This window comes from Eupeodes corollae, chromosome 3 (assembly GCF_945859685.1).
Source record: "Eupeodes corollae chromosome 3, idEupCoro1.1, whole genome shotgun sequence".
Taxonomy (NCBI): Eukaryota; Metazoa; Arthropoda; class Insecta; order Diptera; family Syrphidae; genus Eupeodes; species Eupeodes corollae.
This window is the reverse complement of record NC_079149.1, coordinates 17,604,339-17,628,940: the sequence shown is the minus strand read 5'-3', so window position 1 is coordinate 17,628,940 and position 24,602 is coordinate 17,604,339. Positions and strand designations below refer to the sequence as shown.

The window sequence follows — 24,602 nt, the reverse complement described above, 5'->3', positions numbered from 1 at the left end:
AAATGAAGTACCTTAACCTTACCTACTCTACTGCAAAAAGTTCCATATGGTTCCACTCGCTTATTTTCCATCCATAAACCAAAATGAAACAGAAACGTAAATGATTGAAAAAGTGAACGATTGGAATAGAATGAAATTTGCCCATTTTATTCGCATCCAAATGAAACAGATACCAAAACGATTGAAAAAATGAACGATTGAAAAGAACGAATCATTGAACTGAACGACATATGAACGATTGAATCTTTTATAATGAACGATTGACACACCTCTAGTTGGTGTCGTCTCATATACGAACATTTTTCTTCTTTACAGAGCCATTCATCCAAAAATGTGCCTCGTCGTTAAAGATGATTTTGCGTACAAAATGGGGGTCCTCTTGCAAAGTCAGCAAACAAACGGCGTTGTCTATGGACATAAACTTTGAGCTCCTGGGTCAGGAATAGACTGCTTCGGGTTCTGCTGTACGCTTTTACAAACCGTGGCGATGTTGTCGGCCGATCTTGTGTTCCTTGAACGTACGGGTTTTAGCTGACTGTTTTCTAAACCGGTCGGCAAATTAAGGCACCAAAAGTTGGAGACTCGACTGTGAAAGGCCACCACGTCTACCGTAAAATAGGCCCAAACGAATACTCAATTTGATAACAAAGTTTTAGCATTTGAACGTTCTATTCAATCGTGTAACTCACCATGATGATTTGGCATAAACAACTGAATAATAAACAAAACATTTGACAGATGTCACCAAAAGAAAATGGCCGCCACAGGCACCAAAATCTACCCGCTTGACAGAGTTCAAAAAAATCTAACACGATAATTTGTTATTTCGTTCACGAACGGAAAACGATATTGAATATACGAGTATATGATATAATAATTGTTATTGCTTGATCCAGAATTTCGTTTTCAACATAAAGATAATCAAACTGTTACCGAGTCGAATGAATAAACGTGTGAGTGTGACAAATTTGTATTACCGTTGGCGAATTGAGAACTGCTGATTCGACTTAAATGGTCGCATTCGAAAAGCTAGTGGCTACGTAGTCAAGGGGTTCTGATTGGCTAAATCTAGCTACAAAAGTAGTTGAAATTTCCCCTCCGACGTAGTGTAAAAATTTCGGCTAAAAAGTTAGTTGGCACTGATTTTGACGTTTCACAATCAGCTGTTGAAAAAATTTAAAAAAGATACAAACATTTCAAAATGAAACTTATTGTGCAGTATTTAGAAATAAATTACGAAATAGAGGCAGATGAAGAAATTTGCAATAAAATCTTAACAGGTAATGTTTTTTAAGTGCAATAAACAAAACAATTCACTTAACAATTTTGTTTCAGATCCAGTGTATGCCGCAGCATTCATGGAACAAAATTTGAGTGCCCAAAATGCAGAACATACGGAGGAAGGTAAATTTGAGTTATTTTGAAAAATCTTAAATTATTTCAATGTAGTAAGCTAAAAAATATATCTAACAATATTATTACAGATTCAGTGTCTACTCCAACAAATCTTGATTATGCACAAGAAAACACAGGCAATATAGAGAAAGGTAAAATTAAATTGTCTCTTATTTAAAAAAAGAATACCCTATTCATAAAGATTTAATTTTTTAGAATCTTCTTGGGAGCACCGCACCGTTCTTCTGTTTTTAGAAGAATGTAGCAGGCATAAACATGAGCTAAGAAACCCAAAAATCAGGCGCAGGACGGTGTTCCTTAAAATTAAGGAGGCGATGGAGGGTAAAGGCTACAATTTTAAAGAGAGCTCGCTGGAAAAGAAGCTGGGCAATTTAAAGATAAGGTATAACCGCATCCTGGATAACAACAAAAAAACTTCCACAGGTCGAGGGCGCATGTCCTGGCCCTACTTCGAACAAATGTGCCTAATATATGAAGACGAAGTTAATGTCAGGGATGCGCCTACAGTGAGCTCTCTGAACCCTTCATCGCTGTGTGCTCCCTCGGATTGCACTCCCTCGGATTGCACTCCCTCTACCTCCAAACAAGCAACCCTTCGCTCAAAATTAGTTGCACTGGAGGAGGAAAAGGTGGAAATCGCGCGAGGGGTGCTAAATGAATTGAAGGAAATGCGAGTTCTAAAACAGAAAAGGTTGGAATTCGAGATGCTTAAATACAAGGAAGAAAAAGAAAATAGAACAAGTAAGTTAATATAATTTCTTAAAATATATTCTCCTAATATCATTTTATTTTTTAGATAACTGAGAACTTTGCAGAGATTGGATGGAGAGTTATCGTGTGTATTTTTTGTTAATGAATTTTATAATTTTTGTTTTTAACTGTGATGAAATACTTTTTTTTTAAATGAATTGTTTTTTTTTTGTTTAGTATTAAGTGTGTTATTTTTATTTTTAAGAAAGCTTATAGTTAGGTTAAGATTAGTTTATAAGTTTAGTAATAAGATTTTTAGTCATGAAGACAAACTGAAGTTCCTTTTTTTGTAAACAAAACAAAGTACAAATAAAAAAATTAATTGAAAAAAGTACATATTTTATTTTTAAAAATTGTTCAACAAGAAGTTTCTTTTTCTAGCACAGCTGCTTCTTTCTTGGTTTTCCATGTTTTGACTTGAATTTAAATCATTTCCCAGATCGTCATCATTTTCAGATTCGATGTCAGAAAAATTTCCAGATTCATTAAATAAATGAATGTGGTTTAGCAAAATGCAACTAGCTGTTATAATTTTATTGGCCAGCATAGGACTTGAAACATCCAAATATTTCAATCGACGAAATCGGCCTTTGAGAAAACCAAAAGTTCGCTCTATGGTTATTCTGGCACTGCTAAGGCGTGTATTGAAATTGATTTGCCTTTCGAGAAGGTGTCCATTGTCACGGAAGGGAGTTATTAGGTTTTGACCTAGAGGGTAGGCAGCATCTCCTACAAGATGGTAGTCGGCAGGCAAGAATTGAGCCAATTTATCAGAGAGAGGGCTATTTCTAAAAACTCGAGCATCATGTAGTCGACCAGGAGCGCCTACATAAATATCGATGAAAACAGCTCGATGGTCACAAACTCCTTTTAAAGAAATTAATATGTAAATATATTTGTTAAAATTAATATAATATTAAGTGTACCTTGTAAAATAATCGAATGCGTATTTTTTCTGTTGTAGTAGTCTATAGGGTTCTTGACCGGCTGTTTTATTTGAATGTGACACCCATCTATCGCACCAACGATCCCGGGAATATAACCTCCTGATTTTTCTCGAAATACCTTCATTAGAATATTTATGTATGTGTTATTTCAAAATGATGAACTGAATTTGTCAAAAATTTTATGTACACATACCCGGGATATATCATTATATTGGCTTATTGATGGCCACTTAATGTATTGAGCCAAAAGGGAACACAACAAATCCAGAATCTCACAAAATGAATTGTGTGCTGAACTTGGTGCTAAATTGAAACGATCGCCAGATGACAAAAAACTCTCTTGTTTGCTTAAAGTCCAAATAGTATACAAAAGTTTTTTTTCCAACTGATGAACACACTTGAGATTTCCAATCTTTGTCATAAGATCCTTTAAAGAACTAATTAATAACATACTTATATAAACAAAAAAAAATTACCGAAAAACAACTTCGACTCATTCGAAAATGGCACCGGAATTCTTCTAAACTGTAATCTGGAATTACTACTTCATAATAGTTCGTATTCCTTACGCGATCTTCTTTAATGTTTTCTTGAAGTTGGTCAGATAAGGAACCCACTGCGAGGAGATCGTTTACGACAATCACAGCTCTAGCTATTTGGCAAATATATGAAGTGTCTTAAATTGACCACAATTAAACTATTTTACATACCTATGACTTCATCTTCTTCCGAATCGCTCATTTTATCTAATTTTTTGTATTTGTTTTTATTTAATTTAAAAATATTGTTGTTATTTGTTTAAAATTCTTAAAACTTTCTCAAATGTTTCCGATTTTGCGTTTGTTTACTTTTGCATCTGTCATTAATATGACAGCTCAGGATTGACTAGCTTTGTAGTGAAGTTTTGCATTCACAAATCTAGTTGAATTTCGACTACGTAGCCACTAGCTTTTCGAATGCGACCAATGTCATACATTTTTCGAAGATTGGTCTCACTCTTGGTGTTTTTCTTTTTTAGTTCAGAGCAGGGCTCGAACTGTCAAAAGAATAATTATGTTTCTTTTTGAGCTCTGATCGTTCAGAGCTTCGAATTCGTGTTTCTTTTTTAGTTCTGAATATGTTCAGAGCACGCTCTATGAGCTCAGAATAAAATAACAGAGTAAACGGAGTAAAATGCTGAACACAAACAATTTGATATTTGAAAACCGGGAAATTAAAAAAAAATCATCACCAAAACAATAAAAATGGCGGAAGAGGCAGGTCGCTTTAGTGCAGAAGGAAAGATAATTAAGAAAAAGTTTAGAATTTTGAATGCCTTTAAACAGACATTTAAAATCATGACAGTTTAGTGCTCAAGTTGTTTCATAATTAAATAAGATAGCTCTGAACATACTCTGCTCAGAACTATACTCTACTCTAGTCTGTTCGCTCAGACTGTGCTCAGTGCTCAGCTCTGAACTAAAAAATAAAAACGCCATCTATTGTCGTTAAAAGAATGTTTGTTGACGTGTTATTTTTTGTCGAACGTTCATATTGTGTGAGAAAAGATCGAAGCTTATGTAAAAGAAATGTCGAAAAATAAAACAATGTATGCATATTTCATATTTTTTATAAAATAATATGAATCAATGCATTTTTATTAACTGTATATGAACTGTTTGGACTTGAGCAAGCTGTACGGCCAGAAGGTATTTGGTATATCTTGCCAAAATTCAGAGGACTTATTAATCGGCTACAAGACATGTAAGTGCTCAATGAAAAAGACTGGTGGAGCCGATACCTCTTTGGTACCACGTTTCAAGAACTGACTGATTGCTGCAGTGCCATACAAAGGAGTAATGGGTCGATCCAGGATATCTTGCGTCAACATAACGAATACACATTTTATGGTCATTCGCCCTAAAAACTTGCACTAAAAACCAAAAGCTACTCTCGGGGAAAACTTACTATCATTGCGTTTAAACAGCTTAATTGAAGCAACGATTCCTATATGGGTCCCGTCAACACATTTTATTACTCCTGGTAACCTGGCCGTTAAAAAATAGAAGTTTCGTGCTTTTTGTTTCTCATCGGATGACATGTTGAGACTGATCCAGGTTGGACATAATTTGTCTTCATTGGAACACTTAACATTTTTTAATACTAAGGTAATCGAGGATTGTGACGAGCCTAAGTCCAAAACATTTCCTACGCTGCTCTGATAACTCCCACTAGCAAAAATTCTAAGGGCAAAAGCTAATTTTTATATAGCAGGGATTGAAGAAATGCTTGCATTTTTAAATTGGCCTGTCAACTTGTTTAATACGAAAACAAACGCTTCCTTATTCAGTCGAAATTAAAAGAACTATTTGTTGTACTTACAGATGAGTTCCAAGAAATTAGAGTCGTCTCTAATATTCTTTAATCATCAATTAATGAACACCACAGTTATTTTTTGAAATTTCATGAGTTGACGCTTATTTATGCCGGTAATATTTTGTTTGTATGGTAGAACTGAATTTCGAACTCGAATTGTAAAGTTCGCCAACCGTGGTATGTCGAATGTGTTAGTTGGCTAATGAAAATATCTTACTTCGAACGTTCGATTCGCTAACCATAATAGGGGTATGTATTTGTAAAGGTCTTTCTAAATTACCAAGTTACCGCTCTAATGGATTCGCTAATAGTCCCAAGCTAATTTTGGTTTTCCGAACGAAAGGTATCCCATTTAATCCCTCTTTTTTCGATCGAACATCAGCCCAGAGTTGGGAAATATACTTAAGCTTTGGACAAATATATGTTTTGTGGATTGCAGCCACATCAGAAGGAGTGAGAACTATCTTGCATCTTTTCAGAAAACAAATGCATCTTGAGGCAATTTTGGTGACATTTCGTATGCATGATTGTTCCACAAGAATTGGTCAATTGGTTCAGTTCAGTTTTATTGACAATCTCTTTCATAGATTGTGGCAATAGGTATAATCTTCCTGTAACTATACAAGACTGCATTGGGTTTTAGAAGCATCAAGCAAACCAGAAAGAGTGTCAGAGACATGACAGAGCCCTGGGGCACACTAAACGAAGCAGGAACTCGAAAAGATTAAAAATGTGTTTCGAAGTTCGTTAAGATAAACTATAAGATCATCATTTGACGCATTTCGCCAAAGAAATACTACTGGTCAATAAGAAGCCTTCGGTCTTCGATATATCTCTATAGCTGATCATTTATCAGCGTTTCCATGACCTCAAAAAGAAGGTCCATTATCGAAAACCTTGACGAATCTCAATTTTGCATTACTAACGGATTACGATGGAATTTGTGATAGGCCTGAACATCTGCTTTCAGAATAGTTCCCAATGTTTAGAGGAATAAATCTCTCAGCTTGAAGAAAAAGCTACGACGGTTCCACTCAAAGAACGAATCAACTAACAGCAAAAACTACTAAGAAACTAACCTTCACTAATAAACATCTTACGGGTTTTCGGATCCAATCGTATCACCAACCATAAGAACTTAGTAGGAAAACGGATCAGAAACGCATTGATACAATTATTTGAAGGCTCAAGTGCCAGTAGAATGGATAAACGCTTCAAAAAGGTAAAGGTTTTATTGCAGGACAAACAAAGAAGTGGTATAAAATCACTAAGAAAGGCAGAAGAGCCAGTAGACCGAGAAGCACGTGGAGAAGGATTGTCAACATTTGGGATGAGCTAGAGGGAGTCTTAACAAGTCACTGGAAACCGCACACGATGACGCGCAGGATAATTTTAAGCCTATAATTATGGCGAGGGGCAGGGAAATGAGGGCATTGGTAGGAGTAGGAGCTCCTTCAATTCGTTGGAAAAGATAAAGCTTATCATAAGTAATTTTGTGTAAAGAAATGCAGATCCAGAAGCTAAAGATTAGTTATTTTTTAATATTCCTTTCCAATTCTATTGAGTGTCTTCTTGTTTTGTTCATTTGTCCATTTTTCAAGTAAAACGTAAAAAAAAGAGATATTTTCATTTTGTTTTGTTTAAGTATTTTATTTCTGATTAAGTTACAAGCTAACATCCCTCGAAACTTTGTTTTGTTTTTGTTGTTTTCTTTTTTTTTATTTATTTCAAAGTAAACAATAAAGATTTTTTGTGTTGTATGGTTAAAAAAAAATATTTAATAATTTATAAAACTTATAAAATAATAACTCAATTGTTGGCCACCTAAACTACTAAAGATAAATCTTAGCGTTTTTCATCAACTTAAAGGTGCGCAAAAATAATTAAAAAACAAAATAAATTTCTCACTAACGTAAAAGTGATATTTTAAAATTATAAACGTATATAACTAATTCCTATGCTGATGAGTAAATAATATTTATGAATACAGCTTTTTAATTATGTCTGGTTTGTATGTTTATTTGTTTTTCTAAAACTAATTTAAAACTTCTGATTTATCGACTTAACTAAGTTGCAGTGTGTGTTGTTGTTGTTGTTGAGTGCTTACGTATTATGTCCTACAATGCCGTGATTACGGCGATTAACTCCAAGTCTTGGCAAAGCTGAACGGGCCACAACGATTATGAGCGTCGACTGCTCGAACGGCAAAGTAATATCGCTGTCCTTCTTGGAATTGCGTCAGTGTCACAGCCATGGGGAGGAGCATAGCCTTGACATCACCCACATGCCGCCACGATTCGACTAATGGAGGGCCACTGGTCTCTTGGTAGGCATAGATCTGGTAGCTGGTACTCTCGGCGTACTTTTCCTTGGCCGTGTCCTCTATGGTCCAGGAGATAACAATTCCACTGTCTAGATTACTTATCCGGATCGTAGGTCTAGCCGGGGGAAGCTTCCACAGCGGGTTGCTACTGTGAATCGGTTGATTTGGGAGCGGGGCCGGATGGCGATACCGCTGCGGGAGTGGAGGCGTTCGTCGTACAGCGTTTGCGGCAGTACCATTTGGTTTCGCAGCCGATTGGGCAGCTATTTAAATAAAATAAAATTAAAATTAAATTTCGCTTCAAAATGGTTTTTGTTTCGAGGTTTTGACTCACCATTTTGAGGAGGGCGTGCAAGTGGGGCTTTTGGATGAATGGGCCTTGGCTGCTGCTGCTGCTGTTGCTGGAGCTGTGATGCAGGAACAACAGAAACCTTGTAAGGGCCAACACGATGCATTCCCGTGTTAGCCTGTTTTTGTGATGCGGTCATTGCGTTGGGAGCCTTTGGGCTGGGTGTTGGAGCCACATCATCTTCATCTGTTAAATCAATCACAGATTTGTTTGGTGTTTTCGCCACCAGTGGGGAATTGAGCGCAGGACTCTGTGGCACTCCCATTGGCGAGGAAGCATTTTGCGCTGTGGTGGGTGACGGCTGCGCTGGAGCTTGTGGCTCGGATTGCCACGACTTGGGTATTCGCTTGCTCGCTGGGAAGCTCTTCACCATTCCCCCAGTTTTTTTCCTAAAAAATTAAATATTTAACATTAACAATTTTTCTTCATAACCTTTTTTTTTTAAACTTACGTAGCTATTCCCTGTGACATTATTGATGCTGCCTTGGCTCTTTCTGGGTCTGGACCCGTAGGTGTCGCTAATGCATGGAGATTGTGTGCCTGCTGAGGTAGACCTGAGTTACTAGCATTAGACTGTCCCATCGGCGATTGGGACAGTCGAGATTTCGGGGTTACTTGTCTGTTCAAAATTTTGGGTGAAGTGTCCTTGGGGGTCATTGGGCTAGGCGTAGATGAGGACACCACACCTGGTGCAACTCCTCGATTCGGCATTGCGCTTCGAGGCCCATCCGGCCGCATAGGGGTCAATTTCTGAACGCATCCTCGACGCGGTTGATTGGCTCCTTGCGGTGCTACTGGTAGTGGTGCGTGCGGGGCTGAATTGGTCATAGATGTCGAGGTTGAGACGGGTGTTTTTTCTGGAATGCTGTTGGTATTGCTGCTTGCACTTATACTCCTCGCCAGAGTGGTGGGTGAGGGTGTGTGTGCCGAGCTCGAGGCGGGAAGAGATGCCATTGGTTGATCGTATTTCTTGTTTGGGAAGAAAACCTGCAAGCCAACGGCTCGCGTAATCTTCACCGGCATTATAAACTGTGAATTCTTGGTTTCCAAATCCTTCAACACTCGATTATGAACCATTTCCAAATCACGGAATTGTTTATTCAGCTCGGTTATCTTACTTCTATGGCCAGAGATGATCTTTTCCTGTTTCTCAATCAATTCACGCATCTCGCTGAATTCACTCTTGTGTACGATGGCTTCGACGATTTTCTGCAGGACAAGTTCCTCCAAATCGGATTTGTTCATTTTGTGAATGGATTTCTTGAAGCGGCGAAGGAAATCCAAACTCAGACCAACTTTGGGCGTGTTGAAATTCGGCGGTGGATACAAGGGAAGTGGCTTAGCGTCAACTGACTTCATGTCGGGCTTTTCTTCCGCTTTGACAGGTTCGACTTTAGCTGGGATTATTTCCTCGAGCAGTTCTTGTGGCTTTTCTTCTTCGACTTTCGATGATTCCACATCGGTCTTGGGTTTTTTGAAATCCGATGAAATGGATTCGCTGCTGTGGACACGCTTAAGCGTCTTGTTTTCTTCATCATCGTTGTCGTTTATTTCCATCACATCATCGTCGTCGAGAAGTTTTGAAGTTGTATCCTCTTGACTGGCATTCGAGTTCCTGCTGCTAGCTTCGTCTTGACTCAATCGGATTCTCTTGGCTGGTGGTTGCTCATTTGGTTCACTTCGTGATTCATCCCGCTCGATGGCGTTGCTCTCTTTCAGAAGATTGCTGCTGCTGTTGCTGTTGGGTTCCGACGGCATGGGAGTTGATTTTTCGACTGAGTCTTTTGGTTCATTTTTGTCTTCCTTTTCTTCAGCACCATCACGAGCGTTGTCAGAGTTGTCTGAAAAGAATGCCGATGGCTTATTGGCTGCGATTTCGGCGGAAGAAGTCGTGTCCTTTTTCTCAGCAGCTGAGGGAACGGCTTCATCTTCGTCGTCATCGTCTAAATTTATTACATCAGTTTCCAAGAGGATCTTGGCAGACACTTCTGGCACAGGTGTTGCTTGGGGAATTTCTTTTGCATCAGAGGATGTTGGCGCTTCTGCAGTTGATTTAACAACTTCTTCACTTGATTTGACCAATTGTTCCGATTTTTCCTCCGATTCATCTACTTTTGCTTTATCAACCTTTTCATCTGCTGTTTTTGATTCCTTATGCACACTTTCTGCGGCAATATCCTCCTTTTCAGTAACCTTTTCCACTTCAGGCAAATCTACATCATTAGCAACTTTATCGGCAGCATTCGTAGGAATAACTTCAGTTGGTTTCTCCTCAGTCTTCTCATCCTGTTTGGGGTCTTCTGTTTCCTCAATTGAATCATCTAGACACACGACATCGTCGTCATCTTCTTCCCTGGTTTCCGATGGCTTTTTCTCAGAAACAACTTCAGTCTTTTTCTCAATTTGTTCTGCTTCATTTTCAGGGATGGAAGCCTCTTTGTTCTTTTCTACTGGTGATTCTTCTTTTTGTTCCTTCTTTTCCTCCTTTTCTTTATCTATTTCATCAAGTTTCAGTTCTTCGTGTGATAATTTTTCTTTCTCTGGTATTTTTACTCCTTCTTTACTGGTTGTAGGTTTTTCAGTGTCCTTGGACTCAGTTTCCTTCATTGGCTCATCATCATCTTCTATCAAAAAGATATCGTCATCTTCTTCCAATGCTGTTGATGAGTTCTTTTCATTTGTTGCAATGGTTTCTTCTGGGGGGCTAATTTCCTTTGACGGAATCTCTTTTTCTAAAACTTCCTTTTCAATAGATGGTTCTTTTTCCTCTTTCTCGTCTTTAGACGCCGGAATTGAATTTTTAGTCGAAGGCAAGGAATCTTCTTCTTTAGCAGGTTCTGTAGTATCGAGAAGTGTTTCCTCTTCCTTCTCCTCTGGCAGAGGACTATCCAAGCAGACGATATCATCGTCGATATCCATACTGTCTGCTGGGATTGATTCTGATAATTTTATTGACTCTTTCACAACTTCTTCCTCGGTTTGTTTAACAATGTCAGATGCAGGTGCTTCTGCAGTTTCTGCTGCAGGTATTTCTTCAGCAAGCACTCCTTCTTCTTCAGCAGTATCTTGTACAAGCATTTCTTCTACAGTCTCTTCTTCCTCTTCAATTTTTTCTTCTACTTCTTCTTCCACTGTGTCAACGATTTCTTCCGCGCATACTTCTGAAATTTGTTCATCAACCTCTTTTAATGTCTCTCCTTCGGCAATTTCAAGATCACTTCCCGTCAATTCAAGTCCATTTTCTTCTGCGACGTCTTCTGGTGAGTTAGGTACAGACTTATCTTCGAGAGCTTCCTCGTCACGTGTCACATCCTCTTCAGTTTCTGCTTTTTCCTCTGATTTGGATTCAACAATTTTTTCTGTCTCAACTTGTGAATCGTCTACTGTGAATGCTTCTTCAACTCTTTCATCCATTTCTAGTAGACAGGAAGCATCTTCTTGAGTTTTCTCTTCATCTTCTTCTGCTTTGACTGTGACATCTTTTACTTCTTCGTCTTCTATCTGAGCCGAAACTCTTTTATTCACAACCGTTGAAGAATCTACTTTAGCCGATGGAGGTTCCATGCAATCCTCGACCAAATCATTGATTTTCGAAAGCAAAGTATCAAGATCATCTCCCGCATCTCTTACATTAGAAGGATCAGTTGTTTCACCATTTGTTACTTTTTCCTCCGCTTCCCCTTCTTGTTCTAAATCCAAATCAAAAATATCTATATCATCTGTTTGTGCTGTTGTGTTTTCTGCATCTTTTTTATTTTCTGTTTCACAAACTGTACTATTGAGCTCCTCATCCATATCATCTTCTAGCAAATCCAGTTCCATACCTTCTTCCAATCCGGAATACTTAGAGTTGCCATTTAAAATTGGTGTAGATGATTCTATGTTCAAAACAAAGAAAAGAATTTTTGTAAATAATAATTAAGAAAAAGTATTAGAATTTCAGTTTTTAATAAGACTCTTACCACATTCTAAACTAGAGTTAGGTTTATTTTTTACAGCAGCACTACTTTCAAGTAGTGTGTCCATTTCTTCATCTTCCTCTTCAGTTGGGAGTCCATTTGTTGCATTTCTAAAGTCCATCTGTGACGATGGGGAATGTTTCACTTCCATCATATTTGTGTATGATAATCGAGCAATTGGTTTATGATAATAGTTTAACTTGTCATTGATTGGTTCCTGAAATTAAAAGAGAAATCGGTTTTTGAAAATCTTTACAATTGATTTGGAAGATCGTAACACATACAAAATATTTTTACTCGTATTTGCTTCCAAGTTAAACGCATTCTTATAAATAAACTCAGTTCGATAAACGGAAAATTTGGTTAATGTATTTACATAATTCTCCAAAATGGTAATTAGGAGTTCAGAAAATAAATTCTAAACTCTTTCATTTGCTATACATTCAATACTGATTAGAGAGAATCTACACAAAAAGGACCATCGACGTTCTACAGATCATTTGTTAACATCTCGGCTCAAAAAAATTTATCGTGTAGAGAGTCAAAGGACTTTTATTGAGGCATATGAGAATTGAGCATAAGGTAACTCTTTTTTTTGATTGAAAAGTTTTTCAATGTTAAAGAAGTTTAAAACAAAAAAAACGATGCAGCGATGAAAAACTGTCGTTTTAAGGGTCAAACTTAACCATCACCAACCTCTTGTAATGATTTGATTGAAAGCCTAACTCCAAAGTGTCTCATAACTCAAGTTTTGGGAACAAACTTTGAAAACAGTTGAAAAGTGGTAGAGGGTTTGGTAAATTGTTTAACAGATACCCTTTTCAATGGAGATTCCTGTAGAAGATTCTGTTGAGACAAACAAATCCAAGACATAACAAAAGATCCTTATAATCAGATTTTAAAGAAGCTTTAGATTGGCTTTTGGGAAGTCCATATTTTAATTCCTAAAATTTTATTTTAGTGGTCAGAATTAGAGCGTGCTTCAAAGACTCTTTACGGGAATTGGTAAACTCTTAAGATACAACTAACAGGAGCAGAGTAAAAAATATCAATAGAAACAGATTGTGCTACTATAGTTCGATGGCCACAACGTTTAAGGGCTGGCATTAAAGCTGAGATCGTCATCATCATAAGTACAAACGTACGAAGAAGACCTGGCAAGATAGTTAAGCCATTGCGAAAGTAACAACAAAATAAGCGGAAATGAAGGAGAAACTAAGAATACCAGCATGTCTCTGGAGGACTTAAGATTACATTTTTCAGGATTGCTAAATATCTCTTCGGAACAACTAGTATGGAGTTATGCGACACCACATACCGAAGATGATATCCTTGATGCGTAGATAACGGTTTTGGAAGTAGAAAGGTTACTAGAGTCGCTTAAAGATGGCAAGCAGCTGGCACAGACGGGATTCCACAGAGTTCTTCAAATATACTTCCAACGAATTTAAGCAAAAACTGGCACAAGCACTCAACATCATCTTTAGTTTTGCTGTACATCCCGATTGCTTTGATGAGGCTATTATATAGCCAATTCTTAAGAAATGTGACCCAAACGACCCAGCAAACTAAAGGGGAATATCATTTCTTAATGCAAGTTTGAAGATTTACACTTCAATACTAAATAGAAGGCTTATTAACTGGGTACATTTAAACAACAAACTAACCGAGTATCAGTCAGGGTTTCGGAAAGGTTACTCTACAGCCGATACATTTTTATTCTTGGATGTATAACACGAAGCAAACTCAACCGTACTTTATACCTTTTTCGTTGACTTAAAAGCTGCATTTGATACAGTTGACAAAAAATGCTGTTCTATAAACTTTACAACTTACAGCCCGTTCACACGATCCCGAATCGGCGGTTTTGCCGTATCGTTGATTTTACCGTATAAGCCAGTGTCAATATAATTTAAATTAGTATATTCAGACGATACGGCATTTAACTGTATACGGAAAAATTACCGATTAGGTCAATTTTGTCGTTCGGTTTTGCCTCTGCAAAACGTTTTCGGTCTTACGGTTCGGCTTATCGTGCCAATGTATTTATAGACAGTGCGTTCAGACGATTCGATATTTTGACCGATAGTGCGTCATTTTTTGTCTGGGCTTCTGTCGAATAGTTTATTGCTAGTATATAGTCGTAGTGGGTTGTCGAATAGTTTGTTGCTAGTATATAGTCGTAGTGGGTTGTCGGTGTAGGGTTGAGTACGGTGTACGGTTAAATTACTTCCTTGTGGAGTGGAGTTTGAAAGCTTAAAAATAAAAGCAATTCTTTATGCTGATGACGTTGTCATTTTGGCAGGTTCCAGCTTCACTGCAGCGTATGATCAATAAGCTATATGATTATTGTACAATTTGGAGACAGGAAGTAAATTCTGCAAAATCTAAGATAAGGAATACTATTTCAAAATGGTGCAGGTTGGACTGCAAGAGGAGAAAACTGGAGATATGACGGAGTAGGATTGGAAGTAGTCAAGGATTATGTTTATCTGGGAATGACTCTCACGTTTAATTTGAATATGGACAAACACCTTAAAGCCAATGCTGATGCCGCTAGAGCGGCTATTTGCTCGAATTGGAAGAACAACAACAAACACCAAATATGAAGTTTTTAACGCAACTGCAAAAGCAGTTCTGTTTTATGGAGCACACATCTGGGGTGTTCGGAAATACGAAATTGTTAAAAATTTGCTTCGATTTTTTCTTAGAAAAGCATTGTATATGTATCATTTGGAAACAGGGCTTTCGACACTCTTTGTATAAACATTGAAGCTAAGGGCAGACTATTTGAAACAGGTGACTAATATGGACCGAAACCGATTGCCAAATATTATGTTGAGAAGTGTAATGCGTCGAAAAACTGGATCATACAAGGATTGGATTGATCTTGCTGCAAATTGTGGTATTATTCTAGAACTGCATTGATGTACTGGCCTTCAAATGAAAAAGCACTTTACGAGGTTATCCAATTGATCGAGGTAAATGAAAGGAACACATTCATAGAAAAGGCTCAATTTTTTAAGAAAAACTATTGGAACTATTTTTAAAGTAAGAGGTGAACTTCTTAACCATATGCCACACAGAAACGATTTGGTTAAAATTTGCACCTTATGCAATATGGGAGTGAACGAAAACACTATCCACTTCATCGGAGTAAAGGAATTAGGGAAGTCTCGAAAAAGCTATCTAAGCGACAATGATATAGTAAGTTACCTAAATGGAGAAGATTGGTTGCTGATCCAAAAATATACCACCGAAGCGTTGATTTACAGAAAAAGAATCGTACTTACTTAAAGTAAGCAAATGTACTTAAAAAAAGTTAAAGACTAAAAGTCACAACTACTCTCCTTTTTATTGTTTGATTGAATTAAAAGTAAATTTTGCTACAAGTCAATAAGTAACAATTACTTGAAAAAAAAACTAAAAATTGTATGATTTTAAATTGAACATTGTCACTCGGGCTGACGACATTTTTATCATGAGTACAACAACGTTCCGGATGTAATCGAACAGCCGTACAATTTTGTTTGGTTTTGTAAGTTAGAATAAGAGACATTAAAACTTTCGTCAATTTTACCAGCTATTGCACGTTTGTTTAGGTAGTTCTCTTTGAAAAATGCTTTAAGCCTTTTAAAACGTTACCTTTTAAAATTTTAATGAATATAATAATCACCAAATGTTTGATTTTCCAATTTAATTTTAAATAACCCGTTTCTATTTTTTTGTATATAGTGCGCGCACTCGAGGGGATATGAATACCCTTATAATGATTATACACAGTGCAAGCAAATAGGAAGGGAGGATAGGATTGGAAAGGAGATACCGATGAATATTGGTTTTGAATGCCTGCACATTGTAATGAGTGGGAAATATTGAGCCTGGTAAAGCATTCAACATTCGTGTATTGCGATTAAAAAAAGATTCTCTGTACTTTACTGTGCGTCCGAAATTGGGCTCAAGAAGAAACTGATGGGCATTCCTAAAAGAACGGGTATTACGGTAAAATTGTTTTAGGGGAGAAATGCAACTGGCTATTTCAATAGAGCATTGTTTATAAAAATAACGATAAAACAATGATAGGCATGATACCTTGCGGCGGTGTCCAAGAGAAGCAAATGTCTCGGTAAGAGAACGATCTCTTACCATTTTTAGAGCTCTTTTTTTTCAATTCTATCCAGAAGATTCAAGTTCGTTATTGGGGCACCAGCCGAAATTTGAGAATTATACTCGAGTTTTGGACAAATAAAAGCCTTGTAAGTTATATCCAGACCAGAAGTGGTAAAGAATTTCTTGCATCGTCTCAGAAAACATAAACACTTAGCAGCATTTTTGGCGATGTCAAATATGTGATTACTCCACAACAAGTGCTTTGTAATACACATACCTAGGACTGAAAGCTGTTCAGTCTCCTCGATGCAAGTACCACTCATGTATAGTGGCATTGTGGGAGGGTTACGCTTTTGCGGCGGTAGACAGCATTGATTTTTCGAAGCATTTAATTCTACACAATTTTTGATTCCCCATTGTACAATGCTGTCAAGTTGCCGTTGGTAGTCCACATCCGAAGCACAAGGATGCGAATCTAAAAACGAATATGAGAAGCTGAGGGTACTGTCATCAGTGAAACAATAAAGTCGGTAGTTTTCCCAGCGGTCAAGAACACCTTTTCAGAACAATAGCCGGGATACTATCCGGCCCAGCGGATTTGTGTATGTCAAGATGTTTAAGTACTCTATTAACTGAACGTGTAAGAAAGAAGATTCGGCCCATAGAATCGTTTACGCTTTCATCATGTCATGTCACTCATTGGCATCGTCGAATTAACAGCAAACTGTGCTGCAAGCAAATTGAAAAACTTGTACATCTAAACTTATAAATCTGGTTTTCGAAAATTGATTTTATTTTTGGATTGTTTCCACAAATCTAAGAGAGTATTGGTGGTATTTTGATGTAAGAATGATATTTTTAATATCGTTCTAAAGCTGATGATAAGTACACAATTGGGTACAATGTTGAGATTTGGTATATTCTAAACCGTCTAATCTAATAAACAATCTATGGTTCCGAAAACGAAGGAATTCAAAGTAATAAATCATGATATCAGGTGAGTTTGATAAGTTGAAATTTTCTACGAACTTTTGAAACTATACAAAATTTGGTTTCAAAAACTAATTTAAACAAAAAGCATGCAAGTTAAATGACAAAATTAATACAACAAAAATTAAAAAGGAGATCCTCAACAACTTCCACGCCAGTTTTAAAGATTTCATTGTTTTTTATCATTATTATAGTGATTATAGTGACCATGGAAAATTTCTATCATTGAAAAAATGGCCCTCATAGAAATCAAGCATTTAAGGTAAGAGTTGACCATTGAAAGCAGGACTGACAGTTTTGTCAATTTTGCTTGGATAGTTTTCTAGAGAAAAAATTCGTTTAGAATGATAAAATTAAAAATTTGTGGTTCATTGAAAAAAAAAATATTACTAAACTTGTTTTCCTTACACTAAAAAAAATCATTTGAACCAGTTGATATGTCCATGAGTTTTAATTTTTACTCGTAGGGATATTAGATGACAAAAAAGAGTTGCCATTGTGGTATTTGAAGCAGAATAAGTTATTAAATTAGCCGTGCAAAATGTCAACATGTTTTAGTTTAAACATTTTTGTTAGTGTCATACTTTTTTTTTATAAATATTTCTTTATTTAAATCTGCCTAACTTTCAAAACAACCGGACATGAAATATAATAAAAAATATAAATAAATAAACTAAAACAAAAAAAAAGAAATTTAAAACTAGTTTGCAAAAAAATGTAATTAAACATAAAACAAAAACGAATACAAAACCAAAATAAAAAAAAAAAAAAAAAAACAAAATTACTTTCATAATCTCTGACATTCCACCATAGTTTCTATCTCCATCTTTATAATTAACTCTTAATAATGTAGTAGTTGCTGTTTTTTCCAAACGTTTTGATGATGATGTTTGATATCTTGGTGTTTTACGACGTTCAGTCATTGGCAGTAGACCGTCTTCTTGAAATTTTTGCAAATGACGAATGACAGTTGATTGAGCACATTGAGCTACTTCGGCTATTTGCCTTGAAGTTAGTTCCGATTTATGCAATGCAAGAATTATATCTTTCTGCTTTTCGGTTAATAATTTGAATCTTTGTCGCTCCATCAAGAATACAGAATAAATTGGTGTGTAGCAGTGGCGAGGCGTGAATCATTTCTAAAGGTAAGTCGGAGAAAAATAAGGGACTAGGAAAAATATAAGAAATGTACTTGCTGAAAAAGATATTATTGCAATGGGTCCAATTTGTCAAATTGAAAATGTTGACATTTCTCGGAGTCGAAATAAAAGATTTTTAGAAAGATGTCTGTGCGTTCGTGTGATCGTACGGTCGTACGTCCGTACGTCCGCGACGTTTTTTCGTCGTCAATAGGTCATGAACCAGAAGAGATATCAACTTCAACTGAATTTTGTAATGCAGATAATAATGCAGAAAGATGCAGAAAGGACTCTCAAGAAAATTGCGTGGGTGGTTTTTTTTACCAAAGCAGTTAATGGTGACCATTTTGGTTAATCTTAAAAATTACTTTACAGACTTGAATTAAATTTTATATTATATATTGTAAGGTGTAACAATAGAAATATGTTTTTGAAAAAAAATCCAATTAATGTTTTTTTATAATTAAAAAAACTAAAAAAAAATATTTTTCACTTCGAAAATATAACAAACAAAAACTTATTTTATTTCTAAAAAAATGTGTTCAACGAAGAATAACGTTTTTTACATCTGATAAAATTTCATTCACACATTCATCCAACACAAACATTCGTTTTCGTGATTGTAGGTCACAGCATCACGGCTTCCTGGAAGCTTTACGCTCATCAGGAAAGCCACCGTTGTTGACTCTCAGCGAGACTTTACTTTCACACACACAATCATGGTTTCGACAAGTTGTTGGATGAGCTTCTTATTTTTCGAGAAAGTTCAAAGAAAAACAAAAATCGAGAAGAAGTCTTTTCTAGGCATTTTCCTATTACTTCTAATTACGCGCGAGGTTCGAGGTGTGAATTTCGTACTAACCATTACGTTAAATTAAGCGACTTTAAAAACGCGGCATTAAAAACCTGAAAACTGAAATAGCTTTTCAAAAATTAAAAATATTGTCTTTAAACTTTTTTTATTTCACAAAAAATATTATTTTCGATATTCAGTAGTTTTTTTTTTATAAAAATCCAACAATCCGTTTTTTTGTAAAATATAAAATCTACAAAAAATAGTACGCAAATTTGGTAAAAATTGATGTTCGGTTATTTATATCTCTCAAATCAAATTTGTAAAAATTTAAGAAATGCTACTAAAACATTTGTTTTCGCCAAAAATCAATTTAACAAAACTAGATTTTTAAACTAAACTTCATATGAAAAAATATTGTTGGTAATTTTTAAATTTTTAAGAATAATTCAACTGACAACTTATTTAACCCATACCGAAAACCTACAAATTTTTAAGCTAGACAAATCGACAGAGAGGATGGGAAGTTATCAGTGTGGGTCGCATGCCAGCCTCATTTTTTGAATATAATTGAAAAAAAACACTAATTTTCGCAAAAATTTTGGAGATAATTATGAGAAAAAAAACAAACGTCATTGAAAGATAAGCTCAAAGGAGGGGTAGAGAAAACCCTATTTCTATCACTATTTTTCTTTAATAAATTGTGTTTCTCAATGTTATTACTTTCATCTAATAGAAAATCTGTCAAACAGCAATCTATTACTATAAGAGCCATTGTGACTATTGAGTAACTGAAATTTATACAAAATGCAACCACTTTTCAAAAATCACTTCCAATTCAAACTTTAATGAACTTTTTATCTTTAATTAATAATTTGTTTGTTCACACTTTTATTTATACACCTTGCACTGCAATCTGCTTGTAAACTCTATTTTAGAACAAAATCTCATTTGCCTGGTTAATTTTGTGCGTACTAAAATACAGTAGCTCTTGCCAAAAATTATTCCAATATACAATTTTCTTTCATCGGCAACCCTAACTTCTAAAACTTCATTCGCCGAGAATGAAGCAAAATATCCAATAAGTCCCTTAGAGACGGGTTATGTTTGCTTTTTTCCTATACAGAATGGTTCAATTTTTGTTTACTCTATGAAATGAATAACAAGTCTAGTGCGTCAACGTACTGCTCTGCTTTGCTTAGACTCAACCTGACATGCGCAATGCGTATTTCTCCCTTAAAACTCAGATACATACAAATTCATCGCATGAAAGTCGGTGACCATCGGGTTATTTCTATGCTTAAGAAAGCGTTGGTTGAATAAAGAAACACGCGCCTAGCGAGTAGTAGAAGTGGAAGCAGGAGAGAAAACAAATTTTGTTCTATTCAGCGATAAAATAATAACCCGGCATACCTTTAAAGAAGAAAATACATGTTGATTGAATATTTGTAAAGTAATGTCGATGTCACACGCGTTGCTGTTGTATGATTTGTTTCTATACATGTTGCGTGAAGTTTTTTTTTGTTGATATTGAGATTTACAAAAGGTAAGTCGATGGGAATCGACTTATATGGTGCCTTCGCCACTGGTGTGTAGGTATGTATGTAAGTGTTTTTTTCTTAAAGCCTCTTACTCACTTTGTAAAAATGTTTTTATCACATATTATTAAATAGTTTGACAGTAAGTACCAGAATAGGAAAGTTGGCCAAATTTATTGATACCCCTGAAACAGGTATAGATAAGTATTTTTTTAATGACATTTATAATTTTTGTTAAATAAATGTTAAATGTCTGCGAAACTTATTGCAATGAAAAGAAAGGCAAACTGTCAAAACATTCAAATCGAAACTAACTGAAGAAAGTGTCAGCTTTATTATGAAATTCTATAAAAGAAAATCAAAAATGTATTTTTACAATTTGAATTCTTTGTGATTTTGTATTGTCATTTAATAATTAGTTTGGACTTTGAAATATTAATCAATAAACATCAAAAAAAAAACAGGAAACATGACAAAAATGTTTGTTCGAAAAACTCATTATTTCCAGATTGACGTTTTGTAAATATTTCCAGGACAACTAAATATTTTTTTTAATCTGTTTAAGGTTTTTTTTCCAGATTCACATAACTTACAAATCTTTAAAAAAGAAATAATAAAAACATTTTTTTATTTAATGTTAGTATTGGTTATTTGCTTTATTATGGTAACACTGCAACATAAAAAAAGATTATATGGGGTAAATCATTTTGTAGTTTCAAGTTGGTAGCGCTAGAAAGATAATTTAAAGAAATCTAATTGCATATAGAATTTGTAGGACTTACATTTATTTCAGGTGTTAATTTGATTAAAGAAAATTTCGAACGCCTTCAAACAGCCGACATAATGACAATTTAGTTCTCAAGTTGTTTCATAATTAATTAGAGAGCTCTGAACATACTCTGCTCAGAACTCTACTCTACTCTGTTCGCTCAGATTCTGCTCAGTGCTCAGCTCTGAACTAAAAAAGAAAAACGCCAATTGTACCACCGTAATACACGTTAACCCGAAAGAAATTGTTGCTGCATACGCAAGTTTTGCTGATGTTACATATTTATTGATTTTCCGGCTTTTACAGCTATATACATAAATGGTTCCAACAAGACGGGGTAACAAGTCACACAATACCACCATTTAAGGCTTTATTGCGTTAGAAGTTTTATGCTGAGGTAATTTCTACAGGTCGGCCCATAAGACCTTGAAAAATACAGCCCAACATGTGCAAGAATCACATGCTTCAAGTTTTCCTGAGGCTGCAATTTTAATAGAAAAATGATAACCTGTGAATTTTGTCGTTTTTTTAAACTTATTCATTTTAATTTCACGAAATTATATCTTGGTTTGAAAGGAATAGAATATTAAATTTTCAGATAAGTCAAAACTTTAATATTGAAGCACTGTCGCAAAATTTTAAACAACCTATTGTTAAGACTTTAACAATTTACAAGTTAGCAATTTGTTAAACATTTAGCAATTTACTAAGGGAGTCCAACATTTTAAACCTTTCTTTTCGTTTTTCTAACTAGTAAATTGCTAATAGCCTTTTATTACAAAATGAGCATCCAAACATGTCTAAAAAGTGACAGTTCGCGAAAATAAACAAAGCAAATACGATTAAACTGTCCTATTTATTGGTCTGGACCAATCCATCTACTGGACTTTTTTTGCTAAATTGCTAAAATTTTATAGTAAATTTACTAAATCGTTTACAATTTTGCTCCACTGGTTTTATTGAAATACTTGGAAGCTATACCAAACTTTACAAGACAAAATGTCACCTGGTGTAAATAGAAAAACGTATTTTTGGATCACAAAACAAGTTTCAAGCAAGTTTCGGGAACACAAGCAAGTTTCGGGAACACAGGGAAAATAAAACTCGTCTATTTTTATTCACAATTAATGGTTACTCGTAAGTCCAAAATAGTGTCGCTCTTACTTTTACTCAACTTCACTTTCGAAACTTAAAACGTGAATGACCCTTTATTTCAAACTTCTATTTAAATTTCTACTTTTTTTTATCAAATTCAATTATTTTCCTAAATGTTTATATTGCACGTTAGTTTAGATTTATAAATTATTATTTTGTATTCCAATTATAAATTGTTTAAAAATATGTTTTTGTATCCATACATTTTTATTGAAGTGGTAACACTATTTTGAATAACATTAAGTTTACAGCTGATATGTTTGAAACTTTTTTTAACTTATTTTTTAGAACTTACATAGCAAAACAAATCACATTTTTTTTTATTAAAAATAAAAACCTAAAAATACATTACAGAAAGTTGGTAAAAGTTGAATTTCAACTCAAATATCTGTTCAAAAATTTGGGATTATGGCTTTCAACTAATAGTATCTTATAAGAAATATTGTTTTCAACATTCGGACAAATCTTGAGAAAAATCAAATTGACAATTTAAAAAAAATAAAAACCTAGGTACACAAAAAAATTAATAACAGTTGGTAAAAATTGATTTTTGACTCAAATATCTTTTCAAACATTTGTGATTATGGGGAAAGTACGATAACTCAGGACCAAAATTTTAATGACGGATTTGTATAGAACAGTTAAAAACAAGCATTTTTTACTATGGAAGGGGGTCTATCTCCCCTGTTTAGGCGGTAGGGGCAATTTAAACAAATTATTGGTAATTTTCAATTTTCTCAAGAACTAGAAGACATAAAATCATCTAGTTTTCAGTGTTTGATCAAAAACAAAATAAATTCTAAAATAAAAACAATAGTAGATAACTTTGAAGTATTGAAAAATTACACTTTAAACCTTTTTTTTAACTTTTGTTACTTAAATTTTGAGTTTAAAATTATTATTTTTTAAACTACAATAGTTTTGACTTGATTTAAATTGATCTTCGGTTCTTGACATCTCTCAAATTAATTTCATTCATCTATTCACTTGTAAATTTTTTTCGAATAAAAATCTATTCAACAAAACAAGACTTTCAAGCTTAAATATTTCTTTATATCAAAAATATTGTTGGTAATTTTAAAATGTTTAAGAATAATTCAACTGACAACTTTTTTAAACCAATACGAATACCTACAAACTTTAAAGCAAGACAAATCGACAGACGGGATGGGAAGTTATTAGTGTGGGTCGCATCCCGCCCTCTTTCAAAAAATTAGGTTTTTTTGTTGAATATTTGCATAATTTATCAATAAATAAACATTTTGCTTTCTTTTCCACATTAATTTCCAGATAAGTAAAAATTTTAAACGGTTTAGAAAAATGTTAAAACAATTTTTAGCAATTTTCTAAGCTTATATTTAGAAACATGTGCTTTAAAATTTCGTGCCACTGTTTTTTTATTAAAGACAAAATACCATCTGATGTTAAATAGAAGAACTAGTTTGTGGATCACAAGCATAAAACAGGATAAACGATCTGATCTGGATCACGTTAAAAATAAATCACGGCTATAGTTTTTTCACAATTAATGGCAAAGTCAAAACATAGATTAAAATAAAAAATGTATCGGATTTAGTTTTATTCAGCGTTTTCTTTTGAAACCAAAAAATGAATATATATATTAGATTTCTAGTTATTTTTTTAAATTCACCTATGTTCCCAAATTTTTCTATAGCATCCTAGTTAAGATTTGTAAATTAATGTTTTGTATTCCAATTTTAAAAAGTTTAAGAATATGTTTTTTTGTATTGGTACACTTGTTTAAGGTGGTAACACTTTTTTACGTGATATTAATGGCTGAAACACAAACACGCTTCAGCTTCGGCTACGTCTTCGTTACGTTGGGCCTGCTTCGAGGTTGCTTTGAATGACACTTCCAATCACGGTTGCCACATTGGTCATCTGTGACCAAATTTGGTCATTATTTTTTTACTTTGTCAAATGGTCATATTTTGCGAAAACAAAAAAAGAAGTTCGAAAACGAAAACGTTCTTTTAACACACTCACTT

At 34.8% G+C, this 24,602-nt stretch overlaps 3 protein-coding genes across 11 annotated transcripts in view; 1 reads left to right on the top strand and 2 right to left on the bottom strand.

Moving 5' to 3' along the window:
• The first annotated feature begins 1,020 nt into the window (after positions 1-1,020).
• On the top strand, positions 1,021-2,500 carry LOC129952514 (uncharacterized). 2 transcript variants are annotated; one of them, XM_056065124.1, is made up of 5 exons: positions 1,021-1,280; positions 1,336-1,404; positions 1,485-1,547; positions 1,612-2,157; positions 2,213-2,500. In XM_056065124.1, the coding sequence occupies exons 1-5, from the start codon at positions 1,202-1,204 to the stop codon at positions 2,218-2,220; spliced, it is 765 nt and encodes a 254-aa protein (XP_055921099.1). In that variant the 5' UTR covers positions 1,021-1,201; the 3' UTR covers positions 2,221-2,500. The 2 variants fall into 2 exon arrangements, with proteins under 2 accessions (XP_055921099.1, XP_055921098.1); XM_056065123.1 differs by having other exon boundaries at positions 1,612-2,500.
• On the bottom strand, positions 2,485-4,081 carry LOC129952513 (putative nuclease HARBI1). 2 transcript variants are annotated; one of them, XM_056065121.1, is made up of 5 exons: positions 3,824-4,081; positions 3,590-3,765; positions 3,307-3,540; positions 3,093-3,231; positions 2,485-3,033 (listed from the first exon to the last, which is right to left on the bottom strand). In XM_056065121.1, exons 1-5 carry the CDS (start codon positions 3,852-3,854, stop codon positions 2,513-2,515), a joined length of 1,101 nt encoding a protein of 366 aa, XP_055921096.1. In that variant the 5' UTR covers positions 3,855-4,081; the 3' UTR covers positions 2,485-2,512. The 2 variants fall into 2 exon arrangements, with proteins under 2 accessions (XP_055921096.1, XP_055921097.1); XM_056065122.1 differs by having other exon boundaries at positions 3,590-3,761.
• A 3,004-nt stretch (positions 4,082-7,085) lies between these two features.
• Positions 7,086-24,602, bottom strand: part of LOC129949135 (titin) — a 52,113-nt gene continuing 34,596 nt past the window's right edge. For 6 of the 7 annotated variants that reach the window (XM_056060407.1, XM_056060408.1, XM_056060406.1 and 3 more), the window contains exons 2-5: positions 12,103-12,316; positions 8,592-12,018; positions 8,126-8,529; positions 7,088-8,054 (exon numbers count right to left, since the gene is read on the bottom strand). In XM_056060407.1, coding sequence (XP_055916382.1) covers positions 7,609-8,054; positions 8,126-8,529; positions 8,592-12,018; positions 12,103-12,253 — 4,428 coding nt within the window. In that variant the 5' untranslated portion in view covers positions 12,254-12,316 and the 3' untranslated portion in view covers positions 7,088-7,608. Of the gene's footprint in view, positions 8,055-8,125; positions 8,530-8,591; positions 12,019-12,102; positions 12,317-17,984; positions 18,309-24,602 lie in introns of those variants that run through there. The other variant, XM_056060404.1, reaches the window with a different exon arrangement.

Excerpts from the sequence above, each read along its gene's own strand:
- LOC129952513 (XM_056065121.1), bottom strand. The coding sequence starts at position 3,854 with ATGAGCGATTCGGAAGAAGATGAAGTCATAG. Across the intron at positions 3,766-3,823 it reads GGAAGAAGATGAAGTCATAG|CTAGAGCTGTGATTGTCGTA; the intron begins GTATGTAAAATA and ends TTTGCCAAATAG. Across the intron at positions 3,034-3,092 it reads GCATTCGATTATTTTACAAG|GAGTTTGTGACCATCGAGCT; the intron begins GTACACTTAATA and ends TTTCTTTAAAAG.
- LOC129952514 (XM_056065123.1), top strand. The coding sequence starts at position 1,202 with ATGAAACTTATTGTGCAGTATTTAGAAATAAATTACGAAATAGAGGCA. Across the intron at positions 1,281-1,335 it reads TTGCAATAAAATCTTAACAG|ATCCAGTGTATGCCGCAGCA; the intron begins GTAATGTTTTTT and ends ATTTTGTTTCAG. Across the intron at positions 1,405-1,484 it reads TGCAGAACATACGGAGGAAG|ATTCAGTGTCTACTCCAACA; the intron begins GTAAATTTGAGT and ends ATATTATTACAG.